This window comes from Sciurus carolinensis, chromosome 15, assembly GCF_902686445.1.
Source record: "Sciurus carolinensis chromosome 15, mSciCar1.2, whole genome shotgun sequence".
NCBI classification, from domain to species: Eukaryota; Metazoa; Chordata; class Mammalia; order Rodentia; family Sciuridae; genus Sciurus; species Sciurus carolinensis.
The window spans coordinates 27,238,096-27,260,051 of NC_062227.1; the positions used below are offsets into that span (position 1 = coordinate 27,238,096).

At 38.4% G+C, this 21,956-nt stretch overlaps 2 protein-coding genes across 9 annotated transcripts in view; one reads left to right on the top strand and one right to left on the bottom strand.

The window, feature by feature from the left end:
* Dlgap1 (DLG associated protein 1) overlaps nucleotides 1–21,956 on the top strand; it is an 879,880-nt gene that overhangs the window by 280,004 nt on the left and 577,920 nt on the right. For all 7 annotated transcript variants that reach the window (XM_047526690.1, XM_047526689.1, XM_047526695.1 and 4 more), the window contains one exon: nucleotides 16,685–16,797. The gene's annotated coding sequence lies outside the window, so the exon portion shown is untranslated. The remainder of the gene's footprint in view (nucleotides 1–16,684; nucleotides 16,798–21,956) is intronic.
* On the bottom strand, nucleotides 12,116–12,703 carry LOC124965632 (ubiquitin-conjugating enzyme E2 L3-like). Of its 2 annotated transcripts, none has more exons than XM_047526716.1 (2): nucleotides 12,679–12,703; nucleotides 12,116–12,459 (listed from the first exon to the last, which is right to left on the bottom strand). In XM_047526716.1, the coding sequence occupies exons 1-2, from the start codon at nucleotides 12,701–12,703 to the stop codon at nucleotides 12,116–12,118; spliced, it is 369 nt and encodes a 122-aa protein (XP_047382672.1). The 2 variants fall into 2 exon arrangements, with proteins under 2 accessions (XP_047382672.1, XP_047382671.1); XM_047526715.1 differs by having other exon boundaries at nucleotides 12,116–12,457; nucleotides 12,581–12,703.

Here is a 21,956-nt window from a genome sequence, read left to right on the forward strand (position 1 = left end):
CATCAAAATAAATAATCCCACTATGAATCATACTTCTAAAGCTGAGAACCTATCAGCACTGCTTTGAGCATACGTGTAGAATCTTACCATCCCTTACACAAGAGGAGGAATGCTGTGTGTTTCCGCTAATGCGAGGTATCAAGAATGAGCAAATTCAAAAATAAAAAGTAGAATAATTATTGCTGGGGATCTGGTTGAAGCAGGGAATGTGGAGCCACAGTTTGATGGGTATGCGGTTTTAATTTGGGTTGGTGAAATTTCTAGAAATGGATGGCTGTTATGAGTGTACCACACTGGGACTACACTTGGCACCAGTGTTGTACACTTTATGATTAAATGATAAATTTTACATTATTTATTTTTGATCACAGTAAAAAATTATTATCCAAGAAGAAATCAAAATTCAAATCACAGAGAGTGACTTTATGGTGAGATGAGTACACATTGTATTAGATATATAAATTATTCTGTTGTTTTGTGGGATTTTTTAGTATACAATTTTCCCTGAAACTTAAATTTAAAAAAACAACATTGTTGGTAACTGAAAATATTATTAATTATAGTTCACATACAGTTATGAAAATATTGCAGAGAAACCAGGCATGGTGGCATATGCATGTGACCTCACATGGAATAAAAGTGCACACAAATACACACACACATAAAACTACGAAAATCTGAACAAGGTTGGTGGATTTTATCAGTGTCCATATTCTGGTTGTGATATGACTCTATAGTTTTTTAGACATATAACCATTGGAGGAAACTGATTAAAATGTACATGGTACCTCTCTCTTATTTTCTTTCTCTCTTCTTTCTTTCTTATTTTTTTATACTGGGGATCAAGCCCCAAGGGTGCTTAACCACTAAGCCACATCCCCAGACCTTTTGTTAATATTTTATTTAGAGACTCACTGAGTTACTTAGGGCCTGGCTAAGTTGCTGAGTCTGGCTTTGAACATGTGATTCTCCTGCCTCACCCTTGGGGTTTGATCCCCAGTACAAAAACAAAGAAAAAAAAAGAAAGAAAGAAAATAAGAGAGTTACCATGTACATTTTAATCAGTTTCTTCCAATGGTTATATGTTTAAAAAACTATAGAGTCATATCACAACCAGAATATGGACACTGATAAAATCCACCAACCTTGTTCAGATTTCCATAGTTTTACGTGTGTGTGTGTGTGTGTGTGTGTGTGTGCACTTTTATTCCATGTGAAGTCACATATTCACCAATACAGTCAGAATTCAGAACAGCTCCATCACCACCTGGATCTTCATGAGGCACACCTACTTCCCTTCATTGCTATCCCTCCCTTTATCCTACCCCTTAGCCCTAGCAAGCACTGATCTGTTCTATCTCAATAATGTTGTCATATCATAAAGACATGTAAATGGAATATACATAGTGTGTAACATTTTTAGGATTGACTTTTTTTCACTCAGCATAATTCCCTAGGGAGTCATCCAAATTGCTGAATCAATATTTCATTCCTTTTTTTTTTTTTGCAGAGTAGTATTCTATAGCATATTTATTTAACTCTTCACCTCTTGTAGAACATCTGAGCTTTTTTGCAGGACATGGCTATTACCAATAAAACTGCTATAAGCATAAAATAGGATTTTTCCATGTGAATATAAATTTTCAATTTTCTGGAATTAGTCCCTAAGGATGCATTTTTTTTTTTCATTTCTGGGATAAATGTTCAAGACTGCTGAGTCATACAGTTGTTGTATGTTTAGTCTTATGAGAATCCATCCAACTGTTTTCTAAGTTACTAGAAGATTGCAAGGTATTGTAATTATAGAATAAGCCTGGTAGAGTACTTGAAACTGCACTGCTTTTTGTTTTCCATCATTAAATAGCTTTAGGGTACCTGTTTATGTTCAGACTTATGGCAAATGTAACCAGCCTTTGTGACCAAGCACCCAATTGTATCACTTCATTTCTATAATTACTGGCAAAAGTAAGAGGTTGTCTATTGACTTGGTGGCAAATTTACATTTTATTACTAAGTCTCTGCCACTGGACATGTTGATAAAAATAAGATATAAAAAGACTTTAGATAGATCAATTCCAGAAAATTTTAATTGGAATTTGGGTATTTCAGATTATTTACTTAATTATAGTTAAAATAGTGTCAGCTTAGCAGCTCTAGAAAATGATTTTAAATAGTCACAGAGAAAAAGATAATGTGGAGATGTTATTTAATTTGTCTAAAGAAAATTAGTATCAGGGAAAAATACTCTCCTCTTTTCCACATGACTTATATTTCATCCTTAAGCTCCTTGACAGCAGGGACCTTATCTTTTCCATCTCTCCACTGTATGGCATAACCTGCACCAATCCTGTTTATGAATCCTCCATACTTTTTCCCAGTGTAATAACTGGAATTTGATAAGTGCAAAACTGTAGATCTTAGTCAGGGTCCTCCAGATAGCCAAAACCCATAGGATAGAGAAGATGGATAGATGACTGGATAGATAGATGGATGGATGGATAGATAGATAGATAGATAGATAGATAGATAGATAGATAGATGAGGATTTATTGAAGTGGCTCACATAATTATGAGAAGACCATACAAGCCATCTTGCAAGCTGGAGAACTTTGGTTGCTGGTAGCATGTCTCAGGTCAAGTTCAAAGGCCCCAGAACCAGAGAAACTGAAGGTATAACTCAATTTGAGGCAGAAGGCCTGAAAGCCCAGGTGGCTTCTGGTGTGAATCCTGGGATTCAGAGGTCAGAGATCCTGGAGTTCTGTTGTCCAAGGACAAAAGAAGAGAGTGTCCCAGCTCCAGGAGAGAGAGAACAAATTGCTGTTTTGACTACCAGGTGCTCAGCTGATTGGATGTGCCCACCCACATTGAATTCCCCACCTAGTCCACTGACTTACATGCCAGTTTCCTCCAGAAACACCCTCACAGACACATCCAGAAATTCTCCTTTACTAGTTCTCTAAATAATCCTTAATTCAGTCTATTTGATGCCTAAAATTAGCCATCTGACATAATAAGCTCCTCTGTCTGAGACATTATAGCTTTGTATCATCCTTATTTCAAGCCAGTGCTCCTGATCACTTTTTTCTAACAGTAATTAAATTCAATGTAACTTAAGTTCATGACATTTGACAATTCATGACAGTTTCACATTGTAATACCAGGACAGAGGGCTTCAGGAGGGCAGGAAGGATGTCTCAATGATTGTCCCAGCTCTGCTGGGACAAATTTTCTGTTTGTGTAGGATTTTGCTACATGCACACCACTTAGGTTCTCTGTGCCTTTCTTAACTTTAAAATGAAGAAATTAGACTGATGAATGATACGTCCAGTTCGTGTTTAAAAATGCTCGATTCGCTAACCATTAGCAGCATACACTTGGGAAATGACTGGCTGGGAAGGGTGATACAGTTTGTGGGCAAATAACCAGTGTTGCCAACTGGCATATACAGGTTTGGAACTAAGACTTTGTTCTCTTTGGCAACTAAATGTTTGGCTCCAACAATTGCACTAGTCACCAACTCAATTAAAAAAATAATAACGCTCTTGTATATTTTGGCATGGAAAATTGACTTTTAAGAACAAGGACATCTAAATCTGACACAGAACAAAGAGGTGGTAACATAATGATAAAAAGAAGATTAAATCCTGACTCTGAGATTTTCACTAAGACTTTGGCCAAGTAACTTAATATCTTTGTGCCTCAATTTTGGCATCTGTGAAATGGGCGTTGATACTAATATCTAGATGAAGCAATTCATTTGAAGATCTTGGAACACCGTAACCTTTGAAAAATTTCTATCTAGACTGATAATTTGTCTTGGGGAAACACCAAGAGTTGAATGGAGACCAGCCTGCCTCTGTCTGTATCTTGCAACCTCCACTCACCAGCTATAATAATTAGGTCAGTTTCTTAAAATCTCTGCATCACAGTCTCCTCTTCTATAAAATGGCAACACTAGTAGCTACTACTTCATAGGGTGATTGCAGAATATATGTGTAATAATCCATGTAATATTCTCACAACAGTACCTGGCACATAGTAAACTCTCCATAAATGTAGTTTTCCTGTTGTGTGCATTAAGCTCATCCAGTGTGGGGGAAATTGATAGAGTGACAGAAGGTGGTCAGCCCAGTGAATGCAGAGACAGCAATGGAATTCATCAGTTAGGCTGCACAGCCTTGGAGAGTCTAGTGGGTCTCTTAAAATTTTTATTTTAGAAAACTTTATGAAATCATACTGAAAACTTTGAGATTTTAAGAAATAAATGGCTTTCAAACTCTAAGATATTGAATAATTCCCTACTTAAGGCACTGAAAATTAGTATCAGTCTTCAGATGGAGATACAAGAATGGGATGGAAATACACAGGTTAAAACATAAAAAAATAAAATGAAGACTCAGTTTCCAACTAGCACTACACATTTTAAAGTGCATTTCAGTTTTGGAGAGCTTTAAAGAGACAGGAAATCAACTTAGCATATTTCATGACTGAGAGGCCCTTTTCAATTGGGGGAAAGTATTTGATTTCATTGAACACGCAGAATTTCATTTAATAGAAAATTATAGTTGTTCAAAAATAGGTGACCACCTGTTCTACTGAGTGAATTGGGGTAGAAGGGACCTTCTTAGCAGAGAGTGATAGAAAATATTTTTCCCTGAAAAACATTGTTTCTTATACGTTAAAGCTACTTAGGCTTAGCAAATGTTTTTAGAAGAAGACTATTAAGATTTGATTGATTTATAAAAAGCTGCAAATATTTAATGTATCCAATTTGATGTATTTGGACCCAGGCTTTTTTAAAAATTAATCTTTATGTATTTTTTTATTTTTACAAACTGCATTTTAATTCATTGTATACAAACGAGGCACAACTTTTCGTTTGTACAATTGTGCACAATGTAGATTCACACCATTCATGTAATCATACATGTACATAGGGTAATGATGTCTGTCTCATTCCACCATCTTTCACACCCCCACCCCCTCCCTCCTCTCATTTCCCTCTACATAATCCAAAGTTCCTCCATTCTTCTCTTACCCCCCACACCCCCACACCCATTATGTATCATCATCCACTTACCAGAGAAAACATTTGGTCTTTAGTTTTTTGGAATTGGCTTATTTCACTTAGCATGATATTCTCCAATTCCATCCATGTACCTGCAAATGCCATAACTTTATTCTTTGCTATGGCTGAATAATATTCTATTGTGTATATATACCACAGTTTCTTTATCCATTCATCTGTTGAAGGGCATCTAGGTTAGTTCTACAATCTAGCTATTATGAATTGAGATGCTATAAATATTGATGTGGCTGCATTACTATAATATACTGATTTTAAGTTCTTTGGGTATAAACCAAGGAATGGGATAACTGGGTCAAAAGGGGACACATGCTTTTTAAATTTAATTATTTTATTTTATTTGTTCTAATTAGTTGTACATGACAGTAGAATGCATTTATACATTTTGATATATCATACATAAATAGAGTATAATCTCTCATTTTTCTGATTATACTTACTGCAGGATCACATTGGTCATGCAGTCATGCATGTACATGAGGTAGTAATGTCTGTCTCACTCTACTATCACACATGCTTTTTTAAAATGTGAATATCCCTTGAGAGTTTATGTAGCTCTATTTTTCATGCTTTAGAGTAAATTGCTTTTATCATGACTTTTCTCCAGCGGACTATTTGACCTTGAGTTTCAAAAGTAATATTAAAATTAAATTAAATTAGAAAATAAATTGAATTAAAAGCTATGGGATTTTTGGGCAGGTTTGGCTGGAATTAGCAACTTTGGTCAGATGTCCAAGGAATCATTTGGGAAACAGAAAAAAAGACACTGAGGAAAACAGAGACTAAATTAATCTATTTTTCAGTTGTATTAGGATTTTCAGAAGATGGTAATCCTTTTCCAAAATCCTATAATATTATATAATACTTAGGCTATAAGTTAATAATGCTTGAAGAGTTTGCTAGAATCTGCACCTGTTCATTACAACAGGATGACTGTAAATGGCTACAGAATTTGCAGGGCCCAGGGAAAAATGGAAATGCGGAAATGCATTGTTCAGAAAGCAGGAACAAAGGGTCATTCAAAATACTAAAAAAAAAAAAAAAAAAACTATGTGCAGAGACAAATTTAAGTAGCCCTAGGATGGCGACTGACTTGAGCCAAGAGGTGGCGCGTAATTAGTGTTAACACGGCCGTGATCTACTTTTGCCTGATTAGTTAATGTCTCCTCTGCGCTAGTGGTCAACAGATGTTCCTCATTCTTTCTCAGTTGGGACCGTGGCGCATGCTCCAACCGTGCTACTTAATCCTAAGCTGATTGGCTGTCTTAGGTTTATAAGACACACACCTATAGGAAGCACCTCTGATAAGCAGCACCTCTGATAGATCGCAGAATGGGGATCGTAGGTCTCAGATCACAGTTCGCAGAACAAAGAGAACTAAAGCCACACCTCTGGGTCGCAGGTTGTAGAATGTAGGCCGCATGCCGCCCGCCCCACACTGCACCTCCAAGAAGCGACCCACCTTTAAGAAGCAGTAAACCTTTGATAAGCGTAGCCTCTCTGAAAGAGTGGCATTCTCTAAAATTAAGCAGTCTCTTTTCCTCTAAGCAAAGTCTCTCTTCCTCTAAGCAAAGTCTTTCTTCCTCTCAGTCTCTCTTCCTCTAACACTAAAAGTAAACAAAGCCTCTCTTCTATAAATTAATAAACAAGCAAACAAGCAAGGAAGTAGCCCAGATAAAGAAAATAGAAGTAGTTCAGTTCCAGTCCACCTCCGATAAATTACCGCGGGATTGTTGCATGTCTTTTCTTCCACCATCTCTCTCTTGACGTATCATAGTGATTTTTATTTGCTATTTAATGCTGTTGCAAGTACCAGAAAAGAGAACCCAAAGTACAAATTATTAACATGAATTTTACCATCCACCTTTATATTGTGCAGTGGAAATATAAGCATAAATAATCTGTGTAAGGAGACAATCAATAACATATCGAGAGATGTTATGGATGGGAGAAAATCTTTACTTAACCCAACCACTCTGGAAAGCAATATGGAAATTTCTCAGAAAACTTGGAATGGAATCACCATTTGATCCAGATATCTCACTCCTCCATTTATACCCAAAGGACTTAATATCAGCATACTACAATGACACAGCCACATCAATGTTTATAGCAGCTCAATTCACAATAGCTAGGTTGTAGAACCAACCTAGAAGCCCTTCAATAGATGAATGGATAAAGAAACTGTAGTATATATACACAATGGAATATTACTCAGTCTAAAGAAGAATGAAATTTTGTCATTTGCTTGTAAATGGATGGAGTTGGAGAATATCATGTTAAGTGTAATAAGCCAAACCCAAACAACCAAAGGCCTAATATTTTCTCTGATAAGCAGATGCTGATCCATAATGGGGGTGGGGAAGGACGGTAGTGAAGAATGAAGGAACTTTGGATTGGGCTGAGGGGATTGAGGGGAGGAAAGGGAGTGAGGGGATGGGAAGGACGATGGAATGAGATGGACATTATTACCCTATATACATGTATGTATTCACTACCCTTGTGACTCTGCACCATGCACAGCAGAGGAATGAAAAGTTTTGCTCCATTTGTGGACAGTGTGCCAATATGCATTCTACTGTCATGTTTAACTAATTAGAATAAAATTTTTAAAAATAACAAAAAATAAAAAATAACATGTACAAAAATCACCAAGAATTTCACAATTCATATTTTGTCGATGGCACTTATGTAAATCATTCTGACCAGAGCAGTGAAAACGCCACACAAAACTCTCAACTCCCAGCACCGTCTCCTCTACCTCACTGATGAGTAGGGAAGGACTGCATGAAAAAGAAGCATGCTCTGCTCTTCCTGTTCTTTTCCCTGTATCGTCTCTTTCAACCTAAGCGGTTGGCTAAACAGGGAAATGAAGCAAGGACAAAAGTTTACATGTTTGTTAGAGTCCCACCGCCTTCTTGCCAGGTTTAAAGGAAGTCCTGGTTTCAATGAGGGGGTGCCACTTGGCACCTCAGCTTCCCCAATTAGCCATAGTCAGAGTGCACGTAATTCTTGTTCTCATGCTGACTCTCACTGAATGTCCCTGAATGGTGTGTCCATCAAAATGCACCATCACACACACCAGGTGCAGATGAGGCCATAGGAGTAGCTGCAGACCTGCGTGGTGTGCAGCCACCCCTGCTCCCTGCAGGCTCACTGTCCTACTGGACACGTCCACAAAACAATGGTGTGCACTAAACAAAGGACAGGCCTCCCTGAGCAGGAGCCCTTCATAGCTGCACAGGTTACACACCCATGAACCCAGCCTTGCCTTGAAGTTTCTTATACTCAAAGGAAGTGGTAACTTACTAGTCCTCTTGTTTTATTACATCTCAGACAGATGGGCAGCCACAGGATAAATGCAGACCTTGTTCTGACGTCTATTTTTGTTATGGTTTATATGTAAGGTGTCCCCCAGAAGCTCATGTGTGAGACAATGCAAGAGGCTTCAGCAGGGAAATGATTGGGTTGTGAGAGCCTTAAACTAATCAGTGAATTAATCCCTGATGGTCTTAACTGAGTGGTACCTGGAGGCAGGTGGGGTGTGGCTGGAGGAGGTTGGGCATTGGGGGTGTGACTCTGGGGTATATATTTGTGTCTAGAGAGTGGAGACTTCTCTCTCTCTCTCTGCTTTCTAATCATCATGTGAGCTGCTTCCCTCTGCCACACTCTCCCACCATGATGTTCAGCCTTACCTCGAGCCCCTGGGAATGAAGCCAGCTTTCTGTGGACTAAGACCTCTGAAACCGTGAGCCCCTAAATAAACTTTTCCTCCTCTATAGTTGTTCTGTTGGGTCCTGTAGTCACAGGTGTGAAATAGCTGACTAAAATAATTCTACTCCAAGAACGGCTGGCCAGAGGGGGCTGGCATGTATTTTAACATGGTCTTCAATCAAACAATGATTTGTGGATTTTATTGTCAAAAGGAAGTAAAACTTAAGATAAAACAAGAGATTTCAAAGAAACAATGCTGCTTGTTAAATAAAAGAGTTACTTGGGGGGGAAACTTTAAAATGTTTGAACAGAAGGACAAGTGGGCCAAGGGTTAGGCCTCCGGGTCTGTCCCGGCTTTCTGTTGACTGGGGTCTCAGAAAAGCCCTTCTGGTCCCCACAGAACTCCTCTGTAAAATAGGGTTTGATGATAGATGGTTTCCACTTTGAGACTGATTCCATCAAAGAGGCATTAATAAATCTAGGAATCTGTCTTAAAGATATAATAGTAGACTTAAAGAATCATCCTTGCTAGAACTTCCAGGGGGCCTCTGCTCACTTCAAGTAAATGTTCTTCCTCAGCTCTACACTTGGACTTGAGGTTTAAATGATCTTCTTTCCCACATCTCTGCATCTTCTTCATCCCAGAGGATTATCAGTCATTCCTGAAGGGGACAAACGTTAGGACTAGAAGGTAAAGTTAAAAAAAAAAAAAAAAAAAAAAGATAAATATTCCCCCCCAAATCTGGGAATATTGGAGAGAAAATCCAGCAACTTTTTAGATTCCTAGATTTATTTCTGTTCTCTTCTCATTTTTTCTTTAGATCGTTCAGCTCTTGTCCAGACTAAAATTTGCCTAGCTATCTGAAAATTCTATTTTACGATTTACTGAGTACTGTTAATATTTTATCAGATTATTTCCCCAACATTTTAAAAGAACTGCCCAAATGTAAAGTATGATTTTTTATTATGTCTTGCCGAAAATTGATGTTTTTCACAGAAAGATAGGTTCAATCTTATTATGCAGTCAATAGAAAAATAAGTATTTTAAAATAAATGCAGAAAACAGAGGAGAATTAAAATATGTTGAGTTCATGCTATGCACCAGGTACTGTGCTTTATATACATTACTTTGTTTAACCCCTACAAAATCATCTGTGGCAGGTAAAAATTAGAAAACCAGTTTCCTCTGCTCTGCAGAATGATTTCAGTGCAAACCCAGCTGGGCCCTCTCACCCTCATTCCGGTGTTGCATTTCTGTGTTAGTAGTCTTTTCATCACTATGACCAAAATACCTGACAAGAACAACTTACAGAAGGAAAAGGTTATTTTAGCTTATGGCTTCAGAAATTCAGTCCATGGTTGGTCAACTACATTGCTCTGGGCCCAAGATGAGTCAGAACATCATAATGAAGAGTGTGGCAGAAGAGAGCTGCTTACCTCATTGAAGTGGCCAGAAAACAGAGGTGGGGGGAGGGAAAGAGAGAACCAGGGGCACAAGAGACAGTTCCCAAAAACCTACCCCCAGCTGCCCACCTCCTGTAACAGCCATGCTCCACCTGCCCACAGTTACCACCTGGCACAACAGTCTTTTCAAATGATTAATCCATATGGATTAATCCACTTATTAGTTACAACTCTCGTAATCCAATCATTTCACCCCTAAGCATTAATGCTCCTTTAGAAGATACCTCATACCGGAACATAGCAATGTTCAGCCACCGATAGGACAAGCCCACTTGACACTGACATCTCAAGGAAAACATGGCCAGACTGATTTCATCCTCTTTCCAATAAGCTGAGCTACCAAAACTTTTCTCATCTCAAATGATGGCAAGGTTGCTATTTCCATTGCTTAGGCTACAAGTCTTGGGGTCATCCTAGTCTCCCCTTTTTTCACCTTTGATACCCATTCCATCAGGAGATCCTGTCAACTGGATCCTGTCAGCTGCTTCACAATGAGTCCAGCATGGGGTCTCTTACTCCCAATAGAGCTAACACTCCCCCTTCCAGATAATTGATGAGGCTTCCAACTGTTCCCATTTTGACCTCCCTTTGTTCTGTGCTCAATCAACAGTCAAGATGAACCATTCAAAACAAAATTCATGTCAATTGTGAGCTCAGATTACTCCCATTTCACTCTCAGAGTAAAAGCAAAAGGCCTGAGCCACCCCTTCTTCCACTTCTCCATCACACCCCCCACCACAGACCATTCTCCTTCTAATCGTTCTCCCTCACTTCACTCCATCCTCAATGACTTCCCTGAATTCCAAGACCAACCAGGTACACTCCCCCTGTAAATCTTAATCCCAGCAGTTCCCTCTTCCTGGAACATCCCACACTTACAGATGACCAACTCTCACATCCTTCAAGTTTTTGGTCAAATTTCACTTCTTAATGAAGTCCTATATGAATCCACTTTCTGTTGCTCTAGCAAAATATCTAAGGATAGGTAAAGGAATAAAGAAAAGAAAATTATAAATAAAGCTCACAGTGTTGGAAATTCCAAGGGCATTACACTGGCATTAGCTTGGTTCTAGTGAGGACCTAATGGAAGATCACATGACAATGGCAGACATATGTGCAAGATCAAGAGATCACATGGTGGGACAGGAAGCCAGAGAGGGGAGGGCCAGTCATGCTCTTTATAACAAAGAATTAGCTAGGGTCCCAAGGGAACCATATTAATTACTTGTGAGGTTGATGCCCCCAATGACCTAATGGCCTTCCAAGGAGGCTCCACCTCTTAACATTACCACACTGGGGACCAAGTTTTCAACACATGATATCTTTGGGGAAAACATTCAAACCATATCCAGACCATAGCAGCCCCCCACTTTCTCACGTATTCCCAGTTCATGCACTTCTGATACCCCTTACCTTGATCTATTTTTCTAACATCTGTAGCATAATTTACCTTCTCTTATATGCTCTATAATTTACTGCTTCACCATATTTATTATTTTCTGTTTACTCATCTCCACCAGAATGAAATATTGGTTGAAATATTCCCTGCTCCTATATAGTGCTTGGCATATTATAGGTGCTGTACAGACCTTTTTGTAATGACGAGACGAGTGAATGATGAGTATTCCTCATACTCACCCAACTAGGGTTAGTCAAGAGATTTTTTTTTTAAGAACATCTGAAATTTTTAATCCTTTCTTTACAGGTTACCTAGACCACTTTTAATTAAGAGAACTGTAGAAAGTTAGTAACTGCCACAAGCAAACGCCAGGCAGTGGCATGTGTCAATTTTCCACAGAGTCCTGCTTTGAGGGGTGTCTGCTCACTTGCTAGAATCACTTGTGGCAGATTTTAGTCCACAGGTTGCTTTTCCCCATAATTCTTTGTAAACTCTTCAGCGTCCTTACAGAATTTTTTACGGTCCTTAGAATATTCTTCAGCTAGGTCAGCCTGGAGCGGGTGCTCGGGCTGGGGTTCATTCACCAGTGCTATGAGGGACTGGATTATTTGGTTGGTCTTGGTTGCTGGCTTCCAGTTCTCAGCACTAATTACTGGCAGGCAGACCTGCCCTTTTTCATCGATGTTTGGGTGGGAGATCTTTGTTTTAAATGTGATCTTTGGTGGTTTGAATGGGTATTCTGTTGGAAAGTTGATTTTGGTTCTGAAGGCCCCCTTATCATATGGAGGGTTGTCCTAAGCAGCAAGGCAGGGCCTGCATCAGTAGTTCTAGTTATTTGAGGGTGTAGAGGAGGGATGGCAGGAGGATCACTTAAACCCAGGAGTTCACGATCAGCACAGGAAACATAGCAAGACTACAGGAACAGTAAGGCCTTGCCAAGTCAATAAATTAGCTTCATCAACCTGGATGTTACAGAAGTTTTTCATTCCACATTTGTGGATCTCTTCAAGCTCCTTCATCAGCCCCCTGCTGGCCGCCATCTTGGATCTCTCAAGAGATATCTTACAAATAAGGTCATTGAAACTCAAAGAAGCTAGGTAACATCAACATGTCACAAATCCTCTAAGAGCTAAGATGAAAAGAGATTTTTTCTGATCTGTACCTTTTCTACTTTATCACACATCAACACATGTACTTTGTGAAAATATAAGTATTCCATCAAATGCAGTGTATTTAAAATGTTCCCCTTTCTCTATGCTTTTAACCAATAGTTTTCCAATATACCTCTTAGAATACTGTAACTAAAATGACTGTTATGGAGTAACTCACTTAAAATAAATGATATGAGACATATTTGTTTGGACTCTGAGAGCAGAGTTATAGAAACAAACAAATTTGAGCTAGCTCAAGCCAAAAATTAATTTAAAAATAAATTATTAAAGGGTTATTGATCTCCTGGAAGCCACACCAAAAAAAGGAAAGATAAATGAGTGGGAACAAGAGGCAAATTATTTTAGAGGGTTTCCACTCTCTTTTCATGTGTCTTTTTCATCCTTTTTCTACAGTTTACCAATATTTGTTCCCTCTATCTATAGGGGACAAGAAGAACAAGCTCCATCCATCACTCGAAACCTAAGCAAGGCGGCAGTTTCCTTGTCATAAGTTATGAGCCCTGTTTAGGTAAAATCTTTCTCCTGGTCCAATCAACAATGGCCAGGAATAAGGACTCGGTGTGTAAATAGCTGACCCTGCTGATAGGGGTGTGGGGATGCTGGGTATACCCCAAAGAAATTGGCTCAGCATGCAACCCCAAAGTATCTGACTGTAGAAAAAGACAATAGAATAGTGAAAGCACATGATTCTGTCAAACAAGCTAAGTCCAAATTCCTGTTTCTTACCTTTTATCTGTGTAAATTCAAGGTAGTTACTGAAGAGGAGGCCTATGTGACTCTTCTGATACTCAAATAATTATAGGTTAGTTATTCTTCTGCTCTCATTTTTTCTCCAGTATGGGGGCTAAGTACTGTTACTTGATGATAGGAAGGAACAGTGATAAAAAGAACAGAAGAGGGACTGTTGGGGTCAGGAAGAGGGGGATAACATCAGAGAATCAGGAGTTCCATGTTATAATCTCACTTTTGTCACCAAGAAGCAAATACCTTTACAAGTCCTTTCTCTGATCTCATTTGCTTGATTGTGCAATGAAGAAGGACAATCAGTAGCTTTCCCAACCTGCTTGATCAGGAAAATGAACTGGAAGCATTTTCAAAATGCAAATTCCTCTGACTTACCCATGAATATTCTGATTTGTAAGAGTTTACATAACCTAGTGCTATGATTTGGATATGAGGTGTCCCCCAAAAACTCCTGTGTGAATTCAGAAATATTCAGAGGTAAAATTCAGGAATACACAGAGGTGAATTGTTAGATTCCAAGAGCTGTAACCTTATGAGCCCATTCTAGTTTGAATGGACTGGTTGGTAACTGTAAGCAGGTGGGATATGGCTAGAGGAGGTGGGTCCCTGGGGGTGTGCCCTGGAAGGGCTCCTCTCTCTCTCTTTCTCTCTCTCTCTCTCTCTCTCTCTCTCTCTCTCTCTCTCTCTCTCTCTCTCTATCTTTCTCTCTCTCTCTTTCTCCCCCTCCCTCTCTCCCTGTCCTTCCTGGCCACCATAAGCAAAGCAGCGCCCCTCACTACACCCTTTTACCATGATGTTCTGCCTCACCTCAGGCCCAGAACACTGAAATCATCTGACCATGGACTGAACCCCGAAACCATGAGCCAAAATTAAACTTTCCTCCTCTAGGTTGTCTTGTTAGGAATTTTGGTCATAGTGATGAAAACCTAACCAACTCCAGCATGTGTCAGCATATACCTGTGGTCCCAACCACTCAGGAGGCTGAGGCAGGAGGATTATTTGGGGCCAGTCTAGGCAACATAGAAAGACACTGTCTCAAAAAGAATATATATGTAGATATATAGATATATAGATATAGATATATAGATAGATATAGACAGAGATATATAGATTTCAAGAAGCTCTATAGTTTGTACTTTCATGCAGCTTTCTGGATTATCAGGATGACCGGCTACATGTGGAAACCATTAGACTAGATGATATTTATGACCCCATTTAGTGTTTAAAATATTTGTTTGCTTAATAATCATCTAACTTAGAAGATACTCTGTAATTAAATTTATTTCTTATTTATGTTTAATTGTCATTTTCAGGAATTACCTAATATTTCCATTTTGTTTTCACTGAAAATTAAGAACACGGTTTAGTACAAAATAGATTTTCAGTAAGCATTTATGAATGGATAAGTAGTGAGTTGTATATTTTTTCCTAATGAATTATTATTCATTATCTCTTGAGTATCTTAGTCCTCACAAATATAGGAAAGAAATTCCTTTTGGACTTTGTCCAGTTTACAAGAATATTCAGAAGACTTAATGGGATAGTAGTATATAAATCAAAGCTCATAATCTCTAAATTACTACTGAAAGTTTATGATGGCAGAATATCATTTTTATCTTCCATTGCATAGATAAATGAGATATATGTGAAAGTGTGATAGTGTTGGTGTGCTTTGTGAAGTGCCATGCAGATTCCTGATGGTGTCGTGTTACTATTTTTGCATTTCCCAGTCCACAGCATCCTAATACCTGTCAGCTATATCAGTGTCAAAACAGGCTTTAAAATGTTCTGCAGAAGATTGTACTGACCCTGAATTTTTTGAATGTCAAGTATGCTTTTAGGAAACTAAAGGCCTTGGTTTCTAAAGGACTGGATTTCCAGGCAGAGTACCTGTGCCTACCAACTATGTAACATTGATTAAGCCACATCACATCCTCTGTTGAGTCCTCCAATTTCTGTATTATGAGTCCTACATTTATTCAGACATTTGATTTTTCTTTTTTACAGTAATGAGGGTTGAACCCAGGAGCACTCTTTCACTAACCTTACATCCCTAGCCCTTTTTAAAAAATTTTATTTGGAAACAGTCTTGCTGAGTTGCCAGGGACAGCCTTGAACATGCGATCCTCCTGCCCGAGCCTCCCAAGTCACTGAGATTACAGATGTGCCTCACTGCTCCCAGCCCTGCATTGTAATTCTCATAAATAATTAAGAGGTTTAAAAAAAAAACATTGAAATTGGCATTCTTGTTTCTGAATCTGAAGTACATCCCTGCTGATCACTTAGATGCACTGTTTTTCTCATTCCTTCTGAAAATATTTTTATATGCTTCCTCGGTCCACAAAATTATATTGCTTAAAAAAAATAGAAGCAGATCTCTATAGACACCTACACTGTCCAACACCAGATCATTTGTACATGTGACACCAGTTCTTTTCTGTGACCTTTCAGAAAGGAAAATCATAGCTCAGCATATGGCATGTGGTGTGATCTGAAATGCTGTCGTCTCCCACTAGTGTAGGCCTGGGTCTGGGTTCCATTCTGTCACTTTCTTAAGAAAACCTCATTAATAATTAGGGGTAATGATTTGGCTTAGGTGTCAGCAAGCTCACAGTAGCACACTTGGGATTACTGGACCATGACTGGGTCCTCCTGTGATGCTGAAAGAACCACCCTCCACCCTAGACAGAGTGACACTTTTTTGTCCTTTTTCAGTCATAGGTGCTTAGTTGCAATGGTGATAAATAATGCACAGACTATGAATACAATCTTGTATTTATGCTGAATATTATAAAATCATACCACTGATGCTTGTATTTTGTTGCTTTTTAAGGGGACTATAAATGGAGGTAGTAGAAAAGTATTTTGTAGAATATCAAACCTATTTATTATAGTGACTTTATTTTTATTTTGGGTGACTGGTTTTATTTTCTGAGAGACATAAAAATACAAAGTATAACATCAAGAACACGGCCATGTAAATTTTCTATGAAACTCCTTTCTCATCATTGAATTTAATGTCTGCTCCTGTAGTTCTTCTGAGACCGTTCTTAACTTTTCTTCAGGTTAGTCATTACATCTAATTATGGCATTGTTATCTTTCAGATTATTTGATGATCACATACCAAGAGTGACATCAGGTTTAAAAACAAAAAATCCTGCACTTTGGATCTTTTCCCGCTTTGGAAGCCAGAAAAATGGAAAATTGATAAACAAAGGTAAAACATTCTCTTTTTCTCTTACATAACACATTTTACTGCTTCCTCTTCAGTCATTTCTTTATCTGAAAAAATAAATAAGGTGGTATATTTGAACAAAAATATTTCTGAGTTGGGATTCTAGACATATTACAGGTTGCCGAGTTTAAAGTCTGGTTTTTTTGTTCGTTTGTTTGTTTTAACTCCTTGGTTATGTGGATGCAATCTGAACCTGATATAGTTTGTATGTTTAATCCCTGTTATTGTTGCTAACCAAGAGTAGCATATCAGGCAGATTCCATTTTCATGAATCTGTGAACCAAAGTATTGGATGATATCTTAGACATGGAATTATTAAAGTAGATGGAATGTATTTACTTATTTATTTATTTATCAGCGTGTTGTATGAATTTGCAAACAGACATGTTTAACATGATCTACATATGCTATGACAGGCAATGCAAACACTGAGGTTCATGCTTCAGTCTTCACTCATGGAAGGGGAAGAAGAGTATTAACCAAGTAGAAAGGAGATGTAGAATGAAAATGATGTCAGACCAGAAGGGAATTAATGTTGCGGAATACATTGATAAGCTATTGTCTTTGGGTTACTTGCCCAACAAAGTCAATGACTTGAGTATAGCAGTGTAGAGGGAACTGATCCTAAACATAGAGGGTGAAGCAGGAAGAGAGAGTCAGTAAAGAAGCACTGGTCAAAATATGGGTAGATGAACAAGTCCATCATTGTGGACACTGGGAATTTGGTTCCTAGAAGGCCTTCCAAGATGGGTATGGATACTTTCTGGAATTTCTGTCTGTAGGAGGTGCTACAAGCATTTTATAAACTGGCTCTTTCTCCTTGGTGGTGGATGGCCATCAGAGGCATGAATTCTCCAATTCTAGACTGCCCTGGTGCCACACGGTGCAGGAAGCAGATACCCAGTTGTCCCCTGAGGAACACTATGAAGGCAAAGAGAGTCCAAGCAAGCACAGGAATATCTGTCCCTGCTGCTATGGCTACAATCACAAGCAGGCCCAGGGGCCATGAGGCAGACAACAACTGGCAAATGTTATGGTTCCTTTTACTTTATTTTAAAACATAGCATTTTCTTCCTAAATGAAATATCTCCAAAAAGAACATTTTTGTTGTTTTAAAGTTTTACCCAAGTGTCATGGAACCAGCGTAAACTATTTCAAAAGTATCTCTTTCATCAGTAAATTTTCTTTGTTCAGAGTGAAACATGCATCTTGGTTCACAAGTATATTTTTTAAATTATATAACAGGATTCAAAGTATGATGAACATTTTGGAATAGTTAGAAATAATCTAACATTTCACGATACCAGTATTTATTAGTCACTGTATATTGTTTCATATACAAGAAAGTGTCTGCGGATACATCCTAAAACAGCATTATTATCTTTCCTATTTGGAAACTGTAAGAAAGGACCTGAATGAAGGAAATAGAGAGGAGAGGCAGCTCAACAGGAACACAGGTTTAAGAGGGACATACCTGTGGAGGGGAGGCCCACTGGAGACTGAGACCAGTCTCCCACTTAGGCCTGGGGAAGGAAGGGACATGAGGAAGTGGGAGAATTTTTGCAGTTAGGCCATTGCTAGGGTGTTGTCAGGGAAGGGTCCTTGTGGTTGTTATCTCTATTCTTTGAGGTGGTCACTGTTCCATGTCCAACCAGGTGCTTTTCAGGATTTCAGCTCCAGATAAAATTTCCCTTTCTTTGTATGAGGATGGAGTATTGTCTGGGGTTTAACAGAGTCAGACTGACTGTGAGGTGACTGTTATCTAAGATAGAGGCTATGTTTCAAAATGGTTGTCGCCTGTGTCAAGGTCTTCATGTCAGAAACAACCCTGTAAGCAGTGGCGGTTATTATTTGTGTGAAAAGCATGACTGAAATTGAGCCTGGTTGGCATAACGTTAGATGGATGGATGGTCAGCTATCAAAACAGTACCTTAAAGTGAATTGAAGTGCGTTTTTTTGGTTTTTGGTTTTTGTATGAGAACATTAAGAGATTAAAGTTGGGAATAGGTTACTGTTGTGTTTTAACCTAAAACATCGCATATTCAGAAGAATATTATTTGTGAACTCTAAGCAGCAGCTACTAAAAATAAAAGACATCAACAAACATCTGAACTAATACATGTTAGCATGTGATTTTCTAAGGAAAGCATTGAAACTGGAGGGAGAAAGGAGGAAGGGCAGCAGAAAATGGTATGGCAGGGAAACCAGGGGGTTATGGCAAATGGCAAGACAGAAATACCAAACAGTGGACAGTGGAGAGGTGTTTCTCAGAACAAACCACATCCTGAGCACAGAATGCACACTGAGTGAATGCCCATCAATTTGAGACATGAATTCCAGAATCATCCCAAAGGGGTGAATTTACTGTGTCTTCTCACTTAAACAGTACAGTCACCTCTCACTGGCTTCTCTCTTTGGCTCCCCTGTCTTCCTGGACAAGAGCTAGGATCATGTCTACTCTTTGCAAACATGAGAATTTACCAAACTCCTAAACCAGACACTCAAAGCCTGCCACTCTTAAGTTTTCTGACATTTCTTTTTTTGACTTTATTTATGTGTGGCCTATCCCATTATCTAAAAATGTAATCTCTGTGGTTTATCAAGCTTTCAATAGATTTTGTGGATTTGTGATTCTCAAACACAAATTGATCTAAGATAAGGTCCAAGAACTTGGATTTCTGACAAGTTCCCAGGTGATGCTGATCCTACTGGTCCAGAGACTTGACTTGGAGAATCACACAGTACAAAGAAATGATCCAGACTGGCACTATAATGTTATAGTTGGAGTCAAAGAGAGAACACAATAAAAGACTTCCTTACCAACATCACCATTGTGGGGAGGTGTGTTAGTTTACAAATGGGATCTGTGTCTTATCATCAGAAAACATCTTAATATCGTAAAATTACCAATGATAAGCTTTTCGACACATTGTTATATCCCCCACTGCATTATAGAGTTTGGAAACCCATAAATATTTGTTGGGTGAGTGGATAGGATGGATAGGTGGATGTAGGGCAGGCAGAAGAACATATGGACAGGTTTAGCAACCAGGAACTCGTTTCAGCAAGAAACTTAACTCCTTTCAAAGAAACTTGTCTGGCAAGTGGCAATAGAGAAAGACCAACTTCCTTCACATGGAAACCTCCCAGTAAGACCATACTCGATATATAAGACATTTTATAAGGTGGACTAAGTCTATTCAAAACCTGAGTAGCTGATATCAATAGCATTGTGCTCTTTAATAAGCAGAGCTTTTCACAAAAGATTTTTTGCTATTCGATTGAATACAATAGAGGAAATGTCATTTTATCAAGACAAATTGTACATTTTATTTTATAAAAGAGCCACGGGATATGTGAAACCAGGAAATCACATCAATTTAATAAATTCCTTTGCAAATGTCTCTTCCTTGAGTTTAAATTTTGCAGCTGCAGCATAATTTGAATGTTTATTCACATTTAGGACAATTGTGCTTTCTGGTTTTTTGCTTTCCTGCATTCAAATGTGTTCATGTATCAATGTTGCACATTTTCTCTCTGCATCTTTTATCTCCATACATCATCCCATGATTGGCTTGGTAAATTTATCCTACTTTTCTTGCTAAAATAACTGTTCCTGCTGTCTGTTTTCTGCCTACTCTTTGATTTATTCCAGAAATTGGGCTCGATGCCTACTTTTAGAGCTCAGTGTGAAATTTATTCTGTATGTTTTTAAACTAAGTTCCCACATTTTTTTTCCCTGTTATGTATTCTGTTGTAGAGTCGACGTCAAATTGCACCCATAAGAAGCTTATAATTATATATTGGTATAAATAATCACAATGGATGATTAACATAAATACTTGAAATTTTATTTTTAAAAATTTATACCATAATTCACTTTAATAGAAAATTAAAATTTTCATTTATTTTATGGTAGGCCTAATGTTAAATTAAAAGTCCTTATCCCAACTTTATTATTATCTTGACGTTTGAACTGGGCTGAAACCCTAAGCCTCAGTTACCTCAGTTAGAAAAAGAAGGGTTTGGCCAGCAGAGGCCTGCTGGGAACAGGAATTCTAAGAGGCAAATAGGTCTGGAAGTCAGTGGTGCAAGGCCATTTTTCTTGGATATAAGCCAGGCCTTTGGAACCTAGCTCATTTTAAAATTGAAAGTGTTGCTGGGCACCAGGGTGCATACCTGTATTCCCAGGTACTTGGGAGGCTGAGGTAGGAGAATGGCAAGTTCTAGGTCACCTGAATAACTTAGAAAAACTTTTTCTCAAAAATAACATAAAAGGTGCTGGGGATACAACTCAATGACATAGCACCCCTGAGTTTAGTTCCCAGTACCAAAACAAAAAAAAAGGAAGAAAGAAAAGGAAGAAATAAAATGAAGGTGTGCTTGCCCAAGATGAAATTGGGTTCTAGTTGGCCACAGGATATACTTATGTGCACAAAGCAACAAAAACAACACACACACACACACACACACACACACACACACACACACAGTAACTACTCCTGGTGTCAAACAAAACAAAGCTAGTCATCCTGGGAAAGTTTCCTCATGCCCATAGAAAACAAGGGCATGGTTCCTGTTGTGTGCCAAACCACCTTTCTGCTAAGCCATTAGACACAAATTCTGTGATGCTATACCCCTCAAGGATTAAATTAAATAAATAAAAGTAGATTTGTTCTCTTGCATTTGCTTTGTTTTGTTGTTGTTGCTGCTGTAGAAAAGGGAAAAAGAAAAAAAAGATATAGGATAACCCTGGGATTTGTTACAGTGCCTACCTTACCATGTAATCTTAGGATAAAGAGCATATGAAATGCTACCTAAAGTCAAGTACAAATGAATCAATCAATCAATCAATTCTTAGCCCATATTTGAAGGCAGAGTTGAAAGATCAGGGTTTTGAACCCAGAAATATTTTAATTTGTAACCCAGTTATTTTTCTTACTAAATGGGTGAGCTTACAGACTATACGAAATACCTCTTTACTTCCATCTGTAAAATGAGAACAATGTTTTATAATTATCTGCACCGTTGCTTTAGAGGCCACAGAAAATGCACAGAATATCTAGAATGTAACAGATGCTGCACCTATAGCTCTAAAGATCTGTCCAGGCCTCAAAACTGACTAAAGCCCCAACCAAGAT